The sequence below is a fragment of the Stegodyphus dumicola genome, chromosome 12 (assembly GCF_044657685.1).
Source record: "Stegodyphus dumicola isolate Sdum_Otavi_A_Nest chromosome 12, ASM4465768v1".
NCBI classification, from domain to species: Eukaryota; Metazoa; Arthropoda; class Arachnida; order Araneae; family Eresidae; genus Stegodyphus; species Stegodyphus dumicola.
This window is the reverse complement of record NC_140779.1, coordinates 72,231,875-72,254,466: the sequence shown is the minus strand read 5'-3', so window position 1 is coordinate 72,254,466 and position 22,592 is coordinate 72,231,875. Positions and strand designations below refer to the sequence as shown.

The window sequence follows — 22,592 nt, the reverse complement described above, 5'->3', positions numbered from 1 at the left end:
AAATTCAGTTGTCCAATGTTTTTATTGATAAAATCATGTTTGACAAGACAAAAGATTATGTCCACTTCCGTAGCTAATGCTTTACTCAATATGAAATAATTTATCCGATTTCATTCACAAAAATATAACAGGATATGGTTCTTCATTGAATTTTCCAGTTTTTTGTTAGATTTAGTGTGAAATTCTGCAATTCTGTCAAAAATGCATTAGAATTCCTATACTTGTGCTACATATTATTAATATGCAGGTACAATATTCAAGTATTGCCAAAAAATTTTATTTATGGAGTAGTGAATGCCAACTGCAAATTCTCTATGGAGAAAAAACATCCTTTCTATGCAGGTACCATCACCAAAATTTCATTTCAAGAATTGCTACTTTTAGTTATTTTCCTAGCAACTGAAATCATCTGGCTCTTCAAAATTAAATTCCTTTTTGTTGTTAAAGATGTCTTTAATAAACGCATACATTAATTAGACTTGTCCATGTTATCACCTTCAAAATAAAAGCGAGATAACTTAGTTTGTCTTTTTTAAGTTGTATATACTATATTTGTAACTCCAAGAATGATCATTTTTTTATATTTAGTGAGCATTTTTATTTGATTGCTTAATCAAATTAAATAAAAATGCTTTAATTTCATTTGCTTTTCTTTCTAGTTTGGTGCCATTTTAGGCAATTCCATCTTTATTTTTTGTTGGTTAAAAGATGGTGTTCTGGCATTGGTAAGAAAGGGAAATGGAATTATAAAAGTTGAGAATCGCTGATATGAAATATATTATAGTATATGAATTACAGCATAAGAGTTGCATCTGGAGCTTATAAGTGATAAAAAAAGTTTCTGTTCCGAGTCATTAATTTTTCTTTTCATTTTTGGGGTGTGGCTTGGCAAATGCATTCAAGAGCAGGAGACTGATGTTAATTACCGAAGGGGAAAGTAAACATCTGTATCAGGGATCATAAGGAAAGATATATTTTTTTAAAAAAAAGTGTTTTTAGGTCTCATTCAGTATCAGTACATCAGAAATAAATGATGCACATGGTATCAGAATGGAGACAAATTACATAAGATACGAAAAGTTATATTTTTTTGTTTATTAACATTTCATTATTACATTGTTTTCGTTCAGGAATTTCCTTCCACCCCCTGTCTGAGCAATACATACAGGTACATGTAAGTCAGCTGAAAAGCACTGCTATAAACAAATAATCCAACCAAATTCCAGTTGGACAGCGCTTATTAATACTAATTGTTTACGGAAAGCATCCTAGTTTTTGAAAAGCTTCATATCATCTAACATAAAATTAATTAATTAATCATCTTAAGAATGATTTTGTGTTGAATATGGCAAAACATATGAGGGTTGGCTAGACATGATTTCATGGAGAATTTTCTAAGGAAAATGGGCTCATATTTACATACCTTAAGGAAATTCACGAAAATGCTTACACAAAGTGGTACGTTGCAGTAAGGTTCCTTCAATCCAGTTAAATTTGCATCTAATTGTCAAGTGCTCCCATCTGTTAAATTCACATCTAAATTGTCAAGTGCTCAATTTTTTGGCTAGTTTATACATTCAAAGGAAAATACAAGTTACTCGCTGAACTTCGCACGTTAGTCTGAATAACCTTTAAACCCGATGAACAGTATATTTCTGTGGCGAGGCGAGCTTGTGCCGAATAAGTTTATTCGCTGTTTTATGTAATTTCTGCAATATTTTGTAATTCTTTTATTTTTTTTTTCATTTAAATTTTATTTTTTTAAAGATAATTTCTTTTTATTCACAAATATTTATATTTTCTATTTTTCTAATAAGTGAAACATTTAATTAGATTCTGATATTTTGTTTTCATAAGATAAAGCACAAAACCTTTGTTAAAATTTTCATAGCTCACTGTAGTTCAGTGACCATATTTTAATGTGCCATTTTATTCGCGAGTCCATTCATTCGATTTGAAACTTGGAAATGAATTAACAAATCGATCTTTCCATTCAATTGGTCCTAGCGACTTGAATACAGTGAGCCTGTGTAAACGGGAAGTATCTTTCGTAAATATAAAAACCATTATAAGCGCATTTCTAAATAGAAATTTTAAAATATAATTTTGACAGCTGTTTGACGCTGCTTTCGAAAGATTTCTTAATTATAAATATAAATATATGTACTGAAAATTACGAAGAGAATAACACATACGTATCTGTTATTACGAGAATAAGTATTGCTAATGTATGCAATAGGGCTTGAAAACTCATTTTGATTCACCTTTCTCTTCTTTATGAATGACGAATATCTGTTTGCCATACACGTGATCAAATAGGGAATAAGTGTTTAATCCATAAGATTATAAGTATTGATTAACATTTCCTATAACTACTTCTAATTGAGGCTTTCTAAGAGCAACCCCCTTAATTTTGACTTGCAGCTTTTAATTTTAGACTAGGATATGAGCATAGAATCTACCTTTAAACAATGGGATTTTTTTTTTAAACACTGTAGCATGACAGTGCCTAGTAATAATAGTCTTAGCGTCGCTAAGAATCATTTTCTGGATTCTCATATTGATTTTTTTCCAAAAGATATTAAAAGCTGCAATTGATGAGTATAAGCAATGCATAATACATACATATATAACGTAAGCATACCATAAAGAAAAATGAACCCCAACAAAAGCTGATGACTGCTATTGAACTCTAAAGAGGGATTTATCAGAGGGAAAATGGCAATTAAAATCAATTAAAATTCCTTTTAATTGATTTTAATTATTTATTCACTGTATCGATTTATTACTAATTGTAATGGATTGGGATATTTGAATATGAATTAGCTGAATATGTAAGAAAAGTATTATGACTGCGAGAATAGGAAAAAAAACATTTTTTGAATATTTACTTTCTTATAGAATGCAGATGAATTAATTTTTACTCAATGAAAATCAAAATTTAGTTGCTAATTAATCTGTCCTGTATCGAGCACTTTAGTTCAGTGATCCGTATTAATGTGCGCTTTAAAAAAAAAAATTAAATGCTTCAAGAATAATTAGAAAAGGGCATAATTCTCTTCTTACCCGTAAATTCTTCAAAAAAAAAACTGCATTTTCAGCTATAACCAAGTGAAATAATTTTCTAAATATAATTCAAAGCATGAAAAATAAGGTACATAAACAGCTTGGAAATGGAACTAGTGTTGAGATTCTCTTTAAGAAATATGGTGAAGCTTAACAAAATGTCTACGAAGTGAAGTAATTCTGTAGAATAGTTTCTAACTCTTTATGATTAAATTGCACTCAATTATACTTTATAAACGATATGTAAATACTATTTAATGTATATGTGTGGATGTGTGTGTGTGTGTGTGTGTGTGTGTGTGGCTCACTAGCAGCTGAGATATATAAATAAGTAGCTTAAAAAACTGCTATATTTTATGTATACTTATCAAGTAGTTTTTAAATATATATAATGCTTAAAAGAAAGGAAAAGTCTGATCCTAACTGATTGTATATAATGTAATCCCTATGAAGGCCCTAACAATTCTTTCTTACTTAAAGTCGTAACCCAAAAAGAGAACAAGTAAAATTAAACTTCAGATACGTATACAATACTGAATGAAATACAAAATATAAAAATAAATTATATATGTACGAAACCTAACTAACTATTTATATAGATATTATGTAAATATACATATGGTAATGAATATTGTGTAATAAAGATATTTTATACCTTGTTCTATATTTGAGTCCATTTATATATACCTATACATAGATATATATAATTTAAGGATTATAGTAGTAATTAATACTACTACATATAAAACCCAAAAGTGCATCAATAATGTATTTTTCAATATTATTTCATTCTTAAGAATTTTCTGCAGTCTAGTTTGCATTATTTTATTCATAAGTCTCAAATAAAAACAATTATTGTTTATGTGTCATTAGAAAATTAACCAAAAAGCAGCGACCACAATGTAATTGAGAAACAGTCCTTAGCCGTGAAAAGGTTGAAAGCCATTCGGTTATGACTATTATCTCACATATTCAGCTACTTCGCATACGTGGAACATAGCATTCGAAATGAAAAACTCAATATTTATTACAAATTCATTCGTGTAACAAATATCTGTCTTTCTACACCTATGGCTTTAAAAAAAGATGTTATTTATCTTACAGTTTATCGTTAAGTAATACATTTTCATTGTACAAAATTGCATTCATTCGAAGAATTCAATTTGTATTTTCCTCTGTATAAAACTGAATGTAGAGAAGTTAGATGTTTAAACAACCCCCGCATTTTCTCAAAATCCCGAGCTAGATTGTCCCGTCCTTGTCAGCTCTCCCCCTGAAAAAAGGGATTGTAAATTTACAACCTGACCACATATGAGGTGATTTCGTTTTGATTATTTGATCAGTATATTGCTGGAATTAAAACTTAGCCTTTGTCTCCGAATAATTTTTATATTATTTGATGGTACCTAATTTTACATTTAAATGCATTTATCAATAAATACTAATTGAGTTTTATGTGTTTTTCTAAACTGCAGTGATATTTGAAAATACGTTGCTTCAAATTGCTAAGAGAAATTCCCTTAAAGTTAAATTAAAATTCGATACAAAACTAAATTCCAGCCCCCTCCATATCTACATACCACACACTTGGCTTCTTTGCTTGTAGATAATAAAAATATCTGAAATGTGTTACATTAAATGTCTTAAATATTATAAGCGATTAATATGTTGTAATAATGTTAAACAAGTTTTTTGAAAGTGATTCTTCGTGTATTTTGATGCTTTTTTTCTATTTTATATCCAAAAGATTATTTAACATTTCTAATATCTAATTTCTTGTGAAATCACTCTTTTCAGCACATTCTACATTCAAATTTGGGAACAGCATTAAGAAAGATGAAACTGATTATGGAGCACATTTTAAATCCAATACTACAAATACTTCAACATTTAGTTTTGGAATTAAATCCTCTCCTACTGCAACATCCTCTAGTTCTCCTGCAGGACCTACTACTAGTTTGAAAGGTGAAGAAGGTGCTGAAGAGAAGAAACCTTTCCAATTTTCATTTAATTTGAAAAATAATTCTAATTCATTACAGCCAAATAAATCTTTCTTTTTTGCTGCTGCGTCTGGTGAAACAGTTGATACAAGTAAGCAGTGTTTTTTTTTTTTTTTTTTTTTTTTTTTTTTTTTTTTTTTTTTTTTAAATAAGCAACTTTTTTATTTTTCTGCTGATTTGGATATACAAGGGCGATCCCAAAAAAAAGGTCTCCTATATTTTTAGATATACAAAGAACCGTTTATTTTCTATAATTGCTACATCACTTTAAAGATTGAAGCATGCTGTATTTTTCAACATAATCGCCATTTCGGTCGATGCATTTTTGTAGGCACTGTGGCAGTTTTACAATGCCCATGTCATACCAGCTTGCCGCCATGCCCTTCAGAAAGCGTCAATCGAGTCCAAGAAGTTTTCCTTTTCGTCTCCATAGCGGCGAAGAAATTCGCGGGAAGAATCAACCCGTTGCCGTTTGTGGTCTGTCAGCATACGCGGCACCCATCTTGCACACACCTTCCAATATTGCAACTTTTCCATTAAAATCCTGTGGATGGTGCTTCTGGAAACCTCAGGAACCAAAATGCAGAGAGCATCCAGAGCGATCCTCCGATCTTTACGCATGAGTTTCTCAACTTTCGCAATTGTCTCGTCGGCAATTGATGGCCTCCCACTCCTTTCTTCGTCATGAATTTCAGTACAACCTGCTGTAAACTCTCTACACCACTTGCGAAAGTTTTTGACATCCATGCACTGTCCATACACTTCCATCAATAGGCGGTGAATTTCAACCGGTTTAACGCCTTTTGCGTTCAAAAATCGAATAACTGCGCGCACTTCGCACTTGGCGGCAACGCTTATCGGGAGCTCCATTTTGAATGGCTGCCAAGCCAAGACTGAGCATCCAAGCGAAGCGCCTGCGTGCTTATGTGGTAGCGGAGAAGCCACCACTCACAACAGCGTTGCCAACAACCGTATTAAAACTTTCTGTACGTCCCCAAAAAATAGGAGACCTTTTTTGGGGGCGATTGCCCTCGTATATTCATGCACAGAGATAAGTCACTTGATTGTATGCAAATCTCATCATGAAAACTGTTTGCCTTGTAAGGTAATTTAAGTATAAATGTTAGTTGGGTAGAGATTGAAAAGTTACGAGGAACTTGTACTACTGAGAATTAATTGTTGGTAATTAAAATTATGAATAGACTTACCATTTATCCATAAGGATAATAACTCTACCACTAAATTATTCTGACAGCATATGTCTACCTAATGGTACTTCAAGCTGAGCCAGGTATTTTGCTGTTGGTAAGTTTTCATTATGGCTAAAATCGATGCACTCATAAAAACAGAATTAAAAATTGCATAAAACTTTGTAATTCCTGCTGGGTTATGACTAAAGCAATATGTACAATTCAGAAATTAGTTAGCATCTTGACTGTAATATTAATAAACAGGCAACCTAATTTATAGCATTGCAATTTCTCAAGAACAGATTTTTTTCAAACAAATATATAGTTGTTTTTCGGAATTAATCACTTAAAGTCATTTAACAGCACTTAAATAGCAAACAGACAACGCTGCAGCCTCCAACAAATATTGACTGGCACTAAACTGTCTGAGTCATCATGGCAGGTGCTCACTGGACACAAATTGCAGTTGACTTATATTTTTTTTTTAATGTTTTCATGTGCTTTTGGTTTGCATAACTTTCTTTTCTGGGAAAATGCATGTGATATAAACCAGAGAGAAAAGAGAAAGTGTTTAAATTAAGCTTAATTTTTAGTAAAAATATCATATTCATGATGTTGAATTTAAAAGTAAATGCATAAATAAATAAAAATAAAAACACTTTTGCAGTGGTTATCCATCTGGCAGAAGAAAGGAATGTATTCTGGACTCTTGATTATCTGTGCTAATTAATTCTTTGGTAGCTGGAAGACAGATAATTCAAAAATGACCATGTAAATTGTAATTGATGCTGTAAAAAAATGAATTTTTAAAGATTTTAAATGAACAACATATGTATTAATTGAAATGAGAAACAATCATAAAATTAACATATATTTTTAGAATTTTTTCTGGAAATGATCTGTTATATTTTTCCATGTGAGAATCATAGTGACATGCTTTGAGCTAATTTAATAAATACTGCACAAAACTAAGATGTATTAAATTCCAGCACATTCATGATTATGCAGTTTAACCTTCCTAGTGGCCGAGACCCTCAACTAAAAACTCTTCATTTCAAGTTTTGAAAAGAAACCAGATTCTACTATTTCTTCTGCTCATTCTGTATCCAGATTAAAGCTAAAAGAGGCAGACGTTTCGCTGTCTTTAGTTGCTTTCCCCCCACTCAAATGACCGTCGTTCAGCGGGGGTTATTGACGTGTCCATGTCCTTTTGTCCAGCAGGCTCCCGTTATGGCAAGAAAGATTTAATTGAATGTATACCAGATTTTAGTGGTTATCGCCGTGTTGGCTGCGTAACTAAGCAGATTTTAAACAACGTACGTACTTTATGAATTATGTGTTTGAAATTGATATTGCTTTGCGTTTTTAGTTTTTTATTTGGAAAATTATTTACTTTTATTTCTCCGTGTTTTACTAAAATATTTCACAAAATCTGCATAAAAATTGTAGTCATTCCTCACGCAAAAATTTATAGAAAATTACGTTTAGATTCCACCATAACTTTGTACCATTACTCATTTGTATTACGTAGCAAGAAGAATAGAACCAATAATTAGGCCCAGAGAAAAGATACGGTCATCAAAATTTTCTACTCATCGCATTATACAAATAAAAACGTACACAATTTGTGTACTAAATAAAATGCATTACATTAGCCTATAGTTTAATAAACAACTAATTTTACTTATTTTATCTTTTAATTACTTCAATTTATATTCTAATCAATAATCTTTTCTGAATGACGTTAACATGAATATTTTCCAACGACATTGACTTGAATTATTACTAAATCTATTTGAGATGAATTTGAATTTCAAAAATGTTTCTTTACATGGTAACTTTGAACGTTGATCACAACGAATTTATATGATAGAATATTAAATTAAAAATTTTCCTATACCATTCAGTTTTTACAAGTTCTGCATTTTTCTTTTTTTCCTACCAAAATCTTAACTTTAATTCTCAGCTTCCTATTCATCGTTATTATAAATACTTTTTTTTAGATAAAAATAAAATATTCTTTGCTACATTAAGAGCCTCAATGCCTTACCCCATCGCTGGAGAGATTTGCGGAATGAAAACTGTGTCATGAAGTACAGTGCAATGATAAAATATCGTCTAAAGAGAAAAGCCGGCTTATAAATGAACGCTTTTCAGATAAACTATATTACTATCTAGATTTTTGAATGATTTTATTTATTAAAAATTCCTTTTCCATATTAAAAGTTTATAATGATGATTTTAAATCATGTACTGAAAAACGATAAATTACTTGAAATTTTTCTAAATTCATACATACGCACAGAAAACTTAATATAATATTTTTTCAGTTTATAATATAATCAAAATATAATTTTTTTTTCAGTTTCTTTTATTAATGCTTTAAATATTTCTAACTTTAAATGAAAATTAAGACTAAAACTATCGTGCGAATAAACGTAGAACTGAGAAGAATTTTGCCTAATTTAGTGGACTGAAAAAATCTAAAATTCAGTTTTAAGATGCTGTATTTTCAAAGTTAAAACTGTTTTTAAAAATTTCCCTAAAGAAGATTCTTTTTTTTGTTATAAATTCTAGGAACATATTCTTGAACAGAAATATAGTTTCAGAATTAAATTAAAATGCCTTGAAATAAGTGTGTCTTGAATCGTGTTAGATAAAATTATATGACATTAAATAAGAAATGATTTTTTTCTCTGTACAGTGTTAAAGCTGATTCTTTCCCATTCTTAAAGTTGTCTCTGCTACTCCTAGGCTCCAAGACATGTGTAGCTTACTTAGATAAATCATAGAGTGAATGTCAGTTCAGGTTTACTTCGCTGTTATTCGTCGGTTCTAGTATTAGGCATAAATTTCAAGAGTTAGAAGGGAAAGGTTCGGCGTTACCTTCACAGGTAGTTTGCAGGGATTTTTTTTTGTCAATAAGATGAAAACAATCACGACGTGGACGAATCCAATTTAAAATGTAGAGGAGTGTGTCTTCTGAACGCATTGAGGAAGGGGAAAGTTACAGGAATATTTTTTAATTTACGGAGCCTGCATCTAAAAAGATAGTGGGAAAAATACGTGAGGAAAAATACACTATCGATTTCTAGAGCAATCTTGAGCAGCCAAATTGCAGTAAATCTATTTCGCGTCTGAAGAAGAAGAAAGAACATATGCCAGTTTGCTCTTGAAATTCATAAATGTTTATTTAAAAATCTATGCGAATTTAAAGTTTACTTTTTTACAAATTTTAACTATTATATTGGCATGCTTCTCTTCTTATTCTTTCCCAGATTATCATGTTTACAATTTTTTTTTTTTTTTAATGTTTACATAAAATCACTAAATACTAATTCAGAATTCTGCTTTCAACCAAATGGACTGATCACCCACTTTTTCTGAATTTTGGACTGTAAATGGTTTCCCTGCCTTATTCCAATTAAAATAATTTTCAATGAAAATATCCACTCTAAAACAAATACTTACTTCGTAATTTGTTGAGCTTTGCTGTCTAAATATCCTTAATAAATTTTCTGAACAAAGTTTCAGCATCATATGCTGATCTGTTTCCATAATAATAATAATTATATAACAGTAGTAAAATTTCTAATTGATCCAAAACAATATTCGTACAAGGAGTGCACTTATTCATTTCTTCAAAGAGAAAATATATCATCGTGAACTATACTAGAAAAATCTATTAAGTATACACAGTGTGTCTCAGATACGAAGCTTTAGCTGTATTATGAACAAATTCTGCTTTTTAAGTATATGAATGTATAAACAATTAAAATTTATAATAAGACATACACAGTTTTTAGTTTTGCTTCAAATAATCTTCTAGATAATTGCTCAGAACTAAAATACAGATAATTAAATCGAGATTAAACTTAAAACTCTTCTACACCTTCTCTTTTAAAAAATCTGAAGCAAATTTTAAAAAATATAAAACCTTTTAGAATATAAAATCATAAGAATTCCAAACCTTTACTCTAAAATATTTCCAAAATTAATTAAAATCTTTATTCATCTACTTTTTAAAATTTTTTATGTTTTGAATGCGCACTCATCGTTCAGTGGATAATACTTGTAATGGATGGACAACAAGAGGTCATCCGAAACTCTAAAACGAACGACGTAAAAATTTTAAAATATGTCATTATACGAATGATTGATATTTTATCGTAAATTATTATTCAGTGATTTAAGAAAATAATAATTTTAATATGATTAAATTTGATTGAAATTGAACTAAGGATTTACATCTTCTGTATTACACACTTTTAGACAACAGATAGGAAATACAAAATATCAGAATTTTTCTTTAATGTGAAAGCTTAGAAAATCCTTCAAAAGGGAAAAAAAAAGGGGGGACCAAAACATTACAATTATTGCAACCTAATTTAGATGAAGGAACAACTTCTCCAGCAGTGCGGGAAATTTTATTACCCTCAGTCACAATGAAAAAGGCAGAATGGGAAAGAAGAAAAGGCAGGGACAACCATGGAGGTGGACAACCTACTGCAGGGTTTAAGAAGCACCCCCCCCCTGCCGCATGCAAGCAATTTTGACTTGGCCCTGTATCCAAAAGGAAAAAGATGCAGACGATATATATATCTTTGATTTTCTGAATTGTGAGAAAGTATCTGTCATTTCATTTGAAGATGTTTTTCAAGCTTTCATTCCTTTTTCAAGTTAGAATTACGTTTCAAGAATAAAACTACAGTTTGTTGCAACAATTTTTAGAAACAAAACAAACAAAAAAAAAAAAGGATAGTAAAGATTTTTTAACACTGTATGATAAGTGAAGCTCTCACGTTATTCCCTAAATTCTCTCAAAGGTTAATCTAACGAATAATGCTTAACAATTTAAAGAATAATGTCTAAGTCTTTTCACTAATATTCATTTTAGTCCAAAGGGGCTTTAACCTTGAAGGCTATTGTTTTCATTTTGCGTTGGTTCACTATAAATGTCTGCTTCAATTTTCACACTGTTGCCACCCAATGTTAGAGTCCTGCATTATATTTGAAGAAATTAAATGATGAAAAATCTGCATAAATGTATGTGTATTTCACGCATTGTGATAAAACATTGGTACATACAGCCATCGAATTTTGAATGACGTAATCCTACTGCTGATATGGGTATGTGGAAGCCCAAATTTGAAATTTGGAATTTGTTTTGTGATAGATTTGATTTTTTCTAAAACTTTAACGAATTTTTGAGTAACAAAACTAAACGATTTAAAGGCGAGCAATGGCAATGTTGTACAGAAAAAACCTTTTTATCTCCAGCTCGCGGAACTAACTGTGTATCGTAACTTCTAAAGATATGCTCAATTTAAACTACTTTACGATATTGCTCTTGAACTGAATTTTATGGTTTAAGTGCAAAGAACGTGATATTTAATAAATAAAGGTAGCACACAAAATGTTAAAAAAAAGTCCCTTCGGACGTAATTTAAAATCTGAAACTTTTCAGGTTTTTCTTTTATTCTGCAAATGTAAATAACTTGGATAAATGAGAAAAAAAATTATTTTGTGTAGTTTCATTTTAGCCCAAAGGGCATTAGCCCAGAAAGGATATTAATTTCGTTTTGGCATTTTGCGTCCATTCACTTTCTGTGTTGATTCACTTTTCTGGAAGCCTTAATTTGGAATTTGGTTTACTATCTATTTCATATTTTGTCAGACATTAAAGAATTTTTGATTAACACACTCAGCAATTTCAAAGCGAGAAATGACAACATTGTAAGGGATTTATAAAAAAAAAATGTACCTCCAGCGTGCGAGACTTTGAATCGGAAATTCGAAAGATCTGTTTATTTTTAAATTATTTAGCGATATTGCTGTTGAATTGAATTTTATGGTTTAAGTGCAAAAATCATGATATTTAATAAATAAAGATAACACACAAAACATTAAAAAACTGCACCTTATTGCATAATTTATTATTTTAAAAATATATTTATTAATAATTATTTAATAATATATATATTTTATAATTTATTATTTAAATATTATTTTATTATTATTATTACTGTTTTATTAGTAATGTTCACAATTTTGAAATTCTAAGTTCCATAACCGACAAAATAATTCAAGCTTATGATATTTGTTATTCTTCTACAAAATCGCTTATCCTATGCGCTTTTTAATTGCAATTCCACACCTGCGTCGTTAGATATCATTTTGAACTCCCTAATGAAGGAAATGCTTTTAATCTTATATAAATCCGTGAATTCCATTATATAATCAATGCATTCATCTTTGATGTATTCCTAGAGAATATATGCATTGATTGCAGATAACTGAAGTGGGTTCTAATTTGTTCATTGTTTTCATGAATATCTGATATGATAAATTATGTTTCTTTTTCCTAGTACATTGATCTCAGTAAACGGTAGATCGTTTATTTTCATAAAAGGAAACAAAATTCTTTAAAATAACTATATTTTCAAACGAGGAAAACTCAAAATGGATTACAGTCAAAGGACATAATATTTCAGTAGTTTGTTTTCCTTTACTTTGAGAATAAGATTTACTGCAGAGCAACTTTCTTCAATGCCTTGCTTAGAATAGAATAGCAGAGTTTGGACACTATGATAGTTAGTTTAATTAATAAGGTGTTTTCCTCCTCCTTTACGTAATCCATCACAGTGTAATTAGAAGCATACTCGGCGCGTATTCAAGAGCTCCAGGGTTCGAATCCCGGCAAAGGGCAATGTACATCTTTCACGTCTGCACCATCAAAAGCCGTAATCACTCAAAGTCCGTAGAAGAACAGGTTAGCTCACTTGCATACCAATGATTATGCTATATAAATTTAATAATATTTGTGACATAAAAAATTAATTTTACAGTCACGTTCAAATTTACATTAAACTTAAATCAATGCAAAAGTCTATAAGAGCCAATATAGAGCGAGAACTCCCTTTCGTTTGTTTACGCAAGTGAGGTAACCTATGATTCTTCTTAACTAAGAGACTAAAACTATCTGCCTATGAACAAGGATGCTTTTGTGAAGACTTATGAAGGCAAAATATCTCGTATTCACGCTACAGAAAAGGAAACCATTAAAACTCCCATGCAGTCCACCCGTTCACTAGGATTTCAACCTAGGTCAAACTACCAGTTCAGCGACATTACTGCTAGGTCGATACTATGAAATTGAAGAATTCTTAAAGCATACGAAAAATTTACTGCATTTTTCTACTTCTTCACAATCAAATTGAAAAATTGAAATATTTTCCTCTTTAGATCTTGTTTTTGTTATAAATACGTATTTTTTATTTAAAGATTTGTCCATAACATGTTGAAATGAATGATAATTTGGAATTAATTGTTTTTCTTTAATGCATACCTAATAGATTGCAATTTTCTTGATCTAATTTAATCCTATCAAAAATTCTGTTCTAGTAACGCTTACAAAAGGCACTAGTAGTACGTTTTTTTAAGTCTTGAATAACTTCTGAAACACCCATAAACAGTATTATTGGGTTTAATTGCTTTTTTAATTAACTATAATGAAAGAACATAAGCTTTCCAGAGTTTGCAGCGCACCTGATATAGCATACGAGGGCTATTTCCCTATGGCAAAGGATGCATACGGGGGGGGGGGATTTTTTAAGGGCAACTAGCTCGTGTTCGTATTGCTCATGGGAAAAAAAATACAAAAACGACTAAGTAGCCACCTCATTCTCTGGGATTTTAATGCCGGCTTAACACAATTATAGTAGTCTTATTCACTCTGCCAGTGGTTGGCCTTTTACTAAGGCTAGGAATTTTAACCCGCGAGCACACGCACCGATCCGACGAACACGAGAACACGCGCCGGGTATGTCATACCCGAATAAAAAGTTTGTAATTAAAAATTTGCCGAATAAAATTAATCGGTTTTTAAAAGAAATTAAAATGTAAAACCAAGTTAATACTTCATTTTAGACAAAATATGAAAGAATAAGGAGAGGTAAAATTATTTACTTACAATTTTTTGAACATTGTTTACAAAATGAGGTCGTATGTTCCATACATATACTTTTGCTACAATTTTCACAAATGAATCTAGTCTATCTTTTTTCTTGGGGCACTCTGTACACCTCTTGTAAGTAATTTGAGGTTTTTTTTGGGGGGGGGTTCATTGTTAACATGTTCATCGGTGGTCAGTGCTTAGAATCAGGAACTACAGATGCTCGTCGTCGTTCATTTTGAACACTTTCTATTAGCTGCATCCCTAAGGCTTTGAGAAACGTATGCCTGGTAAGGTATTCCCTTGATGGTCCTTTCTTTGATAGTAGAATTATTCTTGCATTAATGGCAGCCACATTTAACACTAAAAAGAAAATCACCATAGGTCACGTTCACATGGGATGATTTATAAACTCCACATAAATATAGCAATCCAATTAAAGCTTTGATTTCCAGCTCATTTTTTGCTTTCGCATCCCGTTCACGAGTGAAATTTCCACGTACTGAATCAATATAAATATTTGTATTGTCGACTACATGTTTTAACATATCTTCATCGATAAGCAGTGACCAGGAATCTAAAGGTGTTGAGACGTCTTTAAAATACTTCGTATTTCCCGGGAGTTTAGTTATAATATTTTTGGCGCCAATTCTAACATTAGTCCGGAATTTATTTTTGTTCCTTTTTACTCCATTTTTTTCAACATAAAACTCATTGCTACTTTCCAAAGTTTCATTTTCTGTTTCTGTATCTGAATCATTATTCTCTATGGATGAATCATGATTACTATTATATTCTTCGTCATCAACATCTTCATCGTCTTCACTAAATGAATCCTCATCAGAAAAAACTGTTTCAAGAAGATTTCTCAATCTTTTCATCTCTTCATTGTAAGGAATATACGGCGCCATGCTTACAACTCAAGAAAAACCTATACTAAAAGCTTGAAAACGAGAAGTGCGAAGTGACTCACTGAGAAACGCGAGTACACGCACGGGTATAACATGCCCAAACAACGCTGTTCCTAAAAAACCGTTGCACCTGTCACCTCAGGAATTTCCCCCATTTAAGTATGTGACCTTGAACTCAGCTACACCAAATTTCGTCCTTTTATGAAAGAATGGATGAGAAATATACAAAACGAAAAATGCACATGGGTATGACATACCCGTTGCGTGTGCTCGCAGGTTAATAATATTAGTATTTAGTATTGCAAAACATTTACAAATGAAATTGATGCTTTCAAAGAAAAGTTTAATTGTATTACGTATTCAATCTATTAATACCGAGAAGAAGATAAAACTGAAAGCATATTGATCAAATATCAGGTCTGTCTTCTAAATTGGGTATTAAAAATCATTCAAGTGATTGTTATAGATTTGTGCATATTGTATGGATTTTTTAAAATGCGCAAACCGAAATTGCGGTAACACCATTAATTTCTTTCGACATATTTCATCCTCTGAAAATTCTCTATTCTGAAAATTTCGTTCTCTGTTTGAAAACAAAATAATGATCCTGTTAACAGCTGTACGGAAAGTGAGAAGCTCTTTTTTTTTTTCTTCTCATTCACTGCTTTTAAGCAACACTTTTTACAATACACTGTAATAAAATATGTATAACATTTTTTTACGCATAAGTATTAAACGACTACATTTTATACTGATTAGATAATCACTAGACGTCTGTTTTTATACACAGATTTGATAAGTTAAATGGAAATGCACGGAAAAGCTATTTACCTTGAGGTAGACATCTTTATAGAGACTTTGTAGGAAAAATTGCTGGTATTCACGTCACAACTGCAGTTTTAACAAGAAGAAAAAATAAATAAAATCTAAAAACTTTCAGATTTTACATTACGTCCAATTTTAAGGTTTTGTGTGTTACTTTCATTTATTAAATATCATGTTCTTCGCACTTAAACCATAGAATTCAATTCAACAGCAATATCGCAAAATAATTTTAAAATGAACATATCATTAGAATTTCCGAAACACAGTCTCGAGCGTTGGAGATAATCCCCCCCCCCCGTACAATATTGTCATTGCTCACTTTGAAATCGTTGAGTTTGTTTATCAAGAATTCCTTACAGTGTTCCAAAATATGAAATCGATAATAAAACAAATTCCGAATTAGGGCTTCCAGATGCCCATATTTGGTGGAAGATTACGTTATTCAAAATCTGATGGCTCTAAGTACCGTTGTTTTATCACAATGCAAGAAACATACATACATTTATGAAGATTCTTCATTATTTAATTTCTTTAAATATAATACAGGGCTGTAATATTTGATGGCAACAGTTTGAAAAATGAATCAACGCAGAAAGTGAATCGACGCAAAATGTCAAAACGAAATTAATAGCCCTTCTGCGCTAACGCCCTTTGGAATAATAAAATATTTTTATTCGGATTTAAATTGCTTATTATTTGTAAGATTGCTGTTATGAAAATTAGTCCATTTTCCCAAACATATACTAAACAATAAGCTATTTAAATATATGTTTATTATACTATAGATTACTGCGGGAGATGAATTCGGCTATCGCCTTTAAAATATGTAGTGAAAGATCCATAAGTAGCTGGTATTGGTATAATAATAACAATAATTTTAATAATAAATGAAGTTAAGGAAAAGTTGTATAGAAAAGAATGATAATATTTATTTTATTACTCGTTTACTTCTATATTTAATAAAAATCACTCTGCTCATTACTGTGCTTACTTAATAAAGTTCAGAACCTCTAACATATGATAGCATACGTCGAGGCGTTGCAACCATGGCCGACGCTAGGCATTTTGCCGATCGGCGTAACTTTTAAAGGTTTTAAATTTTGCTTTCCGGTGCATTACTAAATTAAAAAACATTTTCAGCTTCTAAATGCCTCTGCCTTGTGTATTACCTAAAGTTCAAAATTTTTGCCATCCCTAAATTTTGATGCTCAGTGTTTTTCTAAATTCTAAAAATTTTCCCGCCTTTTTATTCCACCGCTCCTGCTGTGACGTCAGTCCTGGTTTCAACGAGTATCAGTTTAAAGCTTACGATTATTTAAAATTCTTGTAACATGTTTATTATTCTAGTATTTCCGAAAATAAAGATGTTTCTATGTTTATAACGTTAATATCAGTCTTATGCTGTCAAAAGTCTGTGATTAAAACATCTCTTGTATATTTAAATTTTCAATACTATACCGATATGCTTCTATTAAAACAAATCTTCATTAAATGTTAAGGTACGTTAAATCATTAACATTTTTAAAATTTATTTTAATGATTCTGTTCAACTTATTGTGTTGCGGATATTCGATTCTAATTAAAAAATAGGAACTTTGATTAAATACTCTGGATTTATATATTAGCTTCAAACTGTCAAACCAGATTTTAGTTGAAGAGCGGTTATTATTCAATTATTTTTATTCTCCATTTCAGATATTAGATGAAGAAATAAATTCCATTTTTACTTTCAGTATGTGTTGAAAGTATTTCTGCTGTCTTGGCTAATTCGATAGCAGTATTAAAAATTCGAACAAAACATAGATGTTTGGCGACTCAACAGTTATGTGCAGCAACCCCAAAAGAACAAGCTAAATTTCAGAAAAGCGAAACCCTTCCCAGCAGGGAGCCTATTAGTGCAATCACTCCCGTCGAAATTGCTGGGGGAAAGAAATCCTAACGCGAGCGTATATATGCTAGCTGGCCGCTTAAAGCAATATTTTGGTTGGACGTATATATGCTTGCTGGGCGCTTAGAAGAGGATTTTGGTTGGACGTATATATGCTTGCTGGCCGCTTAGAGCACAATTTTGGTTGAACGTATATATACGGCTCGGCCACTTGGAGGGTTAATATGTACAACATTTACAGATCATTAATCAAACATGGTGGTTCAGTTGACAAAATAATCTATATGCTTTCATAATCAAAAATCGAAATCAAATAGGAACCGAAGTGTTCCTAATCAAATAGTGTGCGAACCATCAGACATCCATCTATCGAGCTGCCGGTGGAAAGTCTATGGAAATTCAGAAGGCACGTCGCGTCGCGTTAACATGCAACCCTAGCGCCATCTATCAATTAATCAAAATAATTTCCATAATGGCTCCATGGGATTATAAAATAATATTGTCAATTTAAGAGTTTTTTCTGATTTAATAAGACTGGATACGGTTTATTATAGAAACCAGTAATGAAAGGACAAAAGTTCTTAAGAATTGCTCGAAGGATTTAATTCGAAAATATAAATCGAAACATAAATGTCACGTGCTAAAAGTGACTTTCTTCTTTTACCACTCGTATATGGATGCGAAACTAAATACTTTTGATAACTCCTGCGTACAGATTTTTTCAGACATTGCATAACAATTATACGATTTCGTTTAATTGGGCAATCAGACGAATTTCTGTCCTGTCTTCGCTTAGAATACTGCAAAACAAATTGATAAATGAAATATATGTCGAAGCAGTTAAAATATAAGTGGTATTTCAGCTTGAAGTTTCGACAAAAAAGAATAACAAAGCTTGGTAATGATTTAGTCTATGTACTCTTCACCGCATGAAGACAAGCGGTCTGCTGTTATGCTTAAACTGCTATTGAGGGTTCTCTGGAAGAGAAAATCCACACTCTGTGCACCACGGCCAAGGCCCGGGAGAACAAGCGACATAATTCAAACAATTACGTTGAGCTACAGGAGCATATTAGGTTCTTGAAGGAAATACATTGGAATCATGTACACGTGAACAATATTTCATAAGGTTAAAAACTTCATTGCATAAATCTTAGGATTATTTACATCAGTTTAATTGAATCACATACTGTACCAGATATTAAAAAAATGTTTTACAGAATATATGGAAGTATCAAAACAATAAATCACGGAAATCATTACATACAATTTACAAAACATCAGTTTAAACAACGTGAAGAAAATATGCGTATTACATTTTAAACGTTATGTAAGAATCTACTTCGCAAAAGAAAGTTCTGAGTTAGGATTAATATGCTGTGGCAAAGGCCTAAATATTATCAGAATTAATGTTAATATATGCAATTACCTTGAGAACTTTCTTTAGACCTTTTTCATTTTTCACTAGTCGAGCTCTCTATGTCTGAAGGTTATTTTGAGAGAGATCCGAGAGATGTATGTCCTCTGTTAGGGTATATTTATGTAAGTAATGCGTCAAACTGCCTACTTTACTACTGGAACACTGCAGCGTTTCTAAGGCGGAACCTTTGTAGATAGGCCGGTATACTGCAATGTTTAATGTACAGTTGGGTCACCATGCAGCTTTCTGATCTTAGGGGTGATGAGATTAGTGGAAAATAGTCATGGGGAAATATGCCTCATTATTTCTGTATTCCATTGCCTTTGCCAGCTCTTGTCCGCATTTATTTTGACTTTTGTTTTAAGTGTTGACTCCTGGTTCGGAATATGTATTGTCACGGAGAACGTGAATATTGTTGCTACCTTTTGCTAACATGTCCGCCTTTTCAATTTTCGCATCTCCTACGTGGCCTTTGATATCACATACCAGTTCACTTTTAGAGACGCCACCAGTTGTAGCTTCAATACTAGACAAGCTGTCTGGTACTGAAGCTATAAGCAGTAAGGTGGGGCTTTCAGTTAAAGACTGTTCTAAACGTTTTACCGAAAGCCTACTTGACTGCTTTAAGAATTACAAATAATTCTGCCTAAAATATAGAATCAAGGTTTCTCAGTCTACTTGACCATTGGAAAATAGAGCCATTTCCCATCTTCATGCAGAAGGCATTGGCTGTAATCGCCCTCAGCTTTTGAACCAACAGTGTATATTTCCTTCTGCTATATCACCCATAAAAACCTCATAATTATATTATGCAGGATGGATGTTAGCTGGTGATACTGTCTTAGCATAGTTAATTTTCAGGTAGGTGGCAAGGTGTGTAATAACGTCTACTCTTAATCTGAAGACTGTGCCCCATTCTTGTGTAACCAGGAGGGCTGCAAGATTAAGTATTGCATTAGTTGGCGCAGTCCTGCATGCTCTGGTTGTTAATAGAGCTGTCCCCTTTGCAGGCTCAGACCTTTTCTGACTTCATGTGCATTTAACGTGGTGCACCAAGCTGATGCTTCGCGGAAAAGTGCTGGTACTGCGTAAAAGTGCTGGTAAGTGTGATATCACATTTTTATGAGTTCTGTGAAGATGCCTCGGGTTTTTTCTGTCATCAAGAATAATCTCTTGTATTCAGGTATTCTATATGCGGAATCTAATTGAATTTATTATCTAAAACAGTGGTGTCGACACTAATCCTAATGTAAAAAACAACCGCAAGAAAAAGGATAGAAATACACATCACGTACACAGAGCCGTAGCATTTTTTCACCTACTCGCGTGTTAACATTTTCACTCAATATCGTTTCCTCGGTTTCACACAAACGTTACTGTGTTCGCTATTGGAGCCGCTGCAAGTCTGCACAAACAGTGAATTATCCATCCACCATCCATTCTTCATTATTTAATTTCTTTAAATATACTACAGGGCTGTACTATTTGATGGCAACAGTTTGAAAAGTGAATCGACGCAAAATGACAAAACGAAATTAATAGCCCTTCTGGGCTAACGTTCTTTGGAAAAATAAAAATTTTTTATTCGGATTTAAATTGCTTATTATTTGTAAGATTGCTGTTATGAAAATTAGTCCATTTTCCCAAACATATACGAAACAATAAGCTATTTAAATATATGTTTATTATACTATAGATTACTGCGGTAGATGAATTCAGCTATCGCCTTTAAAATATGTAGTGAAAGATCCATAAGTAGCTGGTATTGGTATAATAATAACAATAATTTTAATAATAAATGAAGTTAAGGAAACTTGTATAGAAAAGAATGATAATATTTATTTTATTGCTCGTTTACTTTTATATTTAATAAAAATCACTTTGCTCATTACTGTGCTCACTTAATAAAGTTCAGAACCTCTAACATATGATAGTATACGTCGAGGCGTTGCAACCATGGCCGGCGCTAGGCATTTTGTCGATCAGCGTAACTTTTGAAGGTTTTAAATTTTGCTTTCCGGTGCATTACTAAATTAAAAAACATTTTCAGCTTCTAAATGCCTCTGCCTTGTGTATTACCTAAATTCCATCTTTTTTGCCATCCTTAATTTTTGCTGCTCAGTGTTTTTCTAAATTCTAAAAATTTTCCCGCCTTTTAATTCTGCCGCTCCTGCTGTGACGTCAGCCGTGGTTTCAACGAGTATCAGTTTAAAGCTTACGATTATTTAAAATTCTTGTAATATGTTTATTATTCTAGTATTTCCGAAAATAAAGATGTTTCTATGTTTATAACGTTAATATCAGTCTTATGCTGTCAAAAGTCTGTGATTAAAACATCTCTTGTATATATAAATTTTCAATACAATACCGATATACTTCTATTAAAACAAATGTTCATTAAATGTTAAGGTACGTTATATCATTATCATTTTGAAATTTATTTTAATGATTCTGTTCAACTTATTGTGTTGCGGATAGTCGATTCTAATTAAAAAATAGGAACTTTGAATAAGTACTCTGGATTTATATATTAGCTTCAAACTGTTAAACCAGATTTTAGTTGAAGAGCGGTTATTATTCAATTATTTTTATTCTCCATTTTAGATATTAGATGAAGAAATAAATTCCATTTTTACTTTCAGTACGTGTTGAAAGTATTTCTGCTGTCTTGGCTAATTCGATAGCAGTATTAAAAATTCGAACAAAACATAGATTTTTGGCGACTCAACAGTTATGTGCAGCAACCCCAAAATAACAAGCTAAATTTCAGAAAAGCAAAACCCTTCCCAGCAGGGAGCCTATTAGTGCAATCACTCCCGTCGAAATTGCTGGGGGAAAGAAATCCTAACGCTAGCGTATATATGCTTGCTAGCCGCTTAGAGCAAGATTTTGGTTGGACGTATATATGCTTGCTGGCCGCTTAGAGCACAATTTTGGTTGAACGTATATATACGGCTCGGCCACTTGGAGGGTTAATTCCTTGTCTGTGCATTCTTGTATTCCTTTACTGTTTCATCTTCAGTGTTTTTTGCTTTGTGCTTTATTGTATATTCTCGAGTCTGCAAGTTGCCTTCTAATGGTGGAAGGGTGACACTGGACAGAAGAGATGACGAATTCAAGTGAGGCTGTTATGGGCGTGAAGACCATTCCATTGTGTCCATCTAAAATAAGCAGGCAATTGGAGTTCTGCTCTGGAATGCATTATTTCTCTGACTATCCTAAGCTGCCTGTTGCCCTGTTATTCATGAGTTTATTAATTATCTTTCTACAGGCTTTTCTTCAGTCACTAAGTCAAGAATATCTTGGTCTGACAAATCTGTCTTTTTTATTCTTCTGCT

General features: G+C 31.9%; 1 protein-coding gene across 3 annotated transcripts in view; it reads left to right on the top strand.

Moving 5' to 3' along the window:
* Positions 1 to 22,592, top strand: part of Nup50 (nuclear pore complex protein Nup50) — a 79,079-nt gene that overhangs the window by 43,768 nt on the left and 12,719 nt on the right. For all 3 annotated transcript variants that reach the window (XM_085806564.1, XM_085806562.1, XM_085806563.1), the window contains one exon: positions 4,864 to 5,157. In XM_085806564.1, the coding sequence (XP_085662690.1) occupies positions 4,864 to 5,157 (294 nt within the window). The remainder of the gene's footprint in view (positions 1 to 4,863; positions 5,158 to 22,592) is intronic.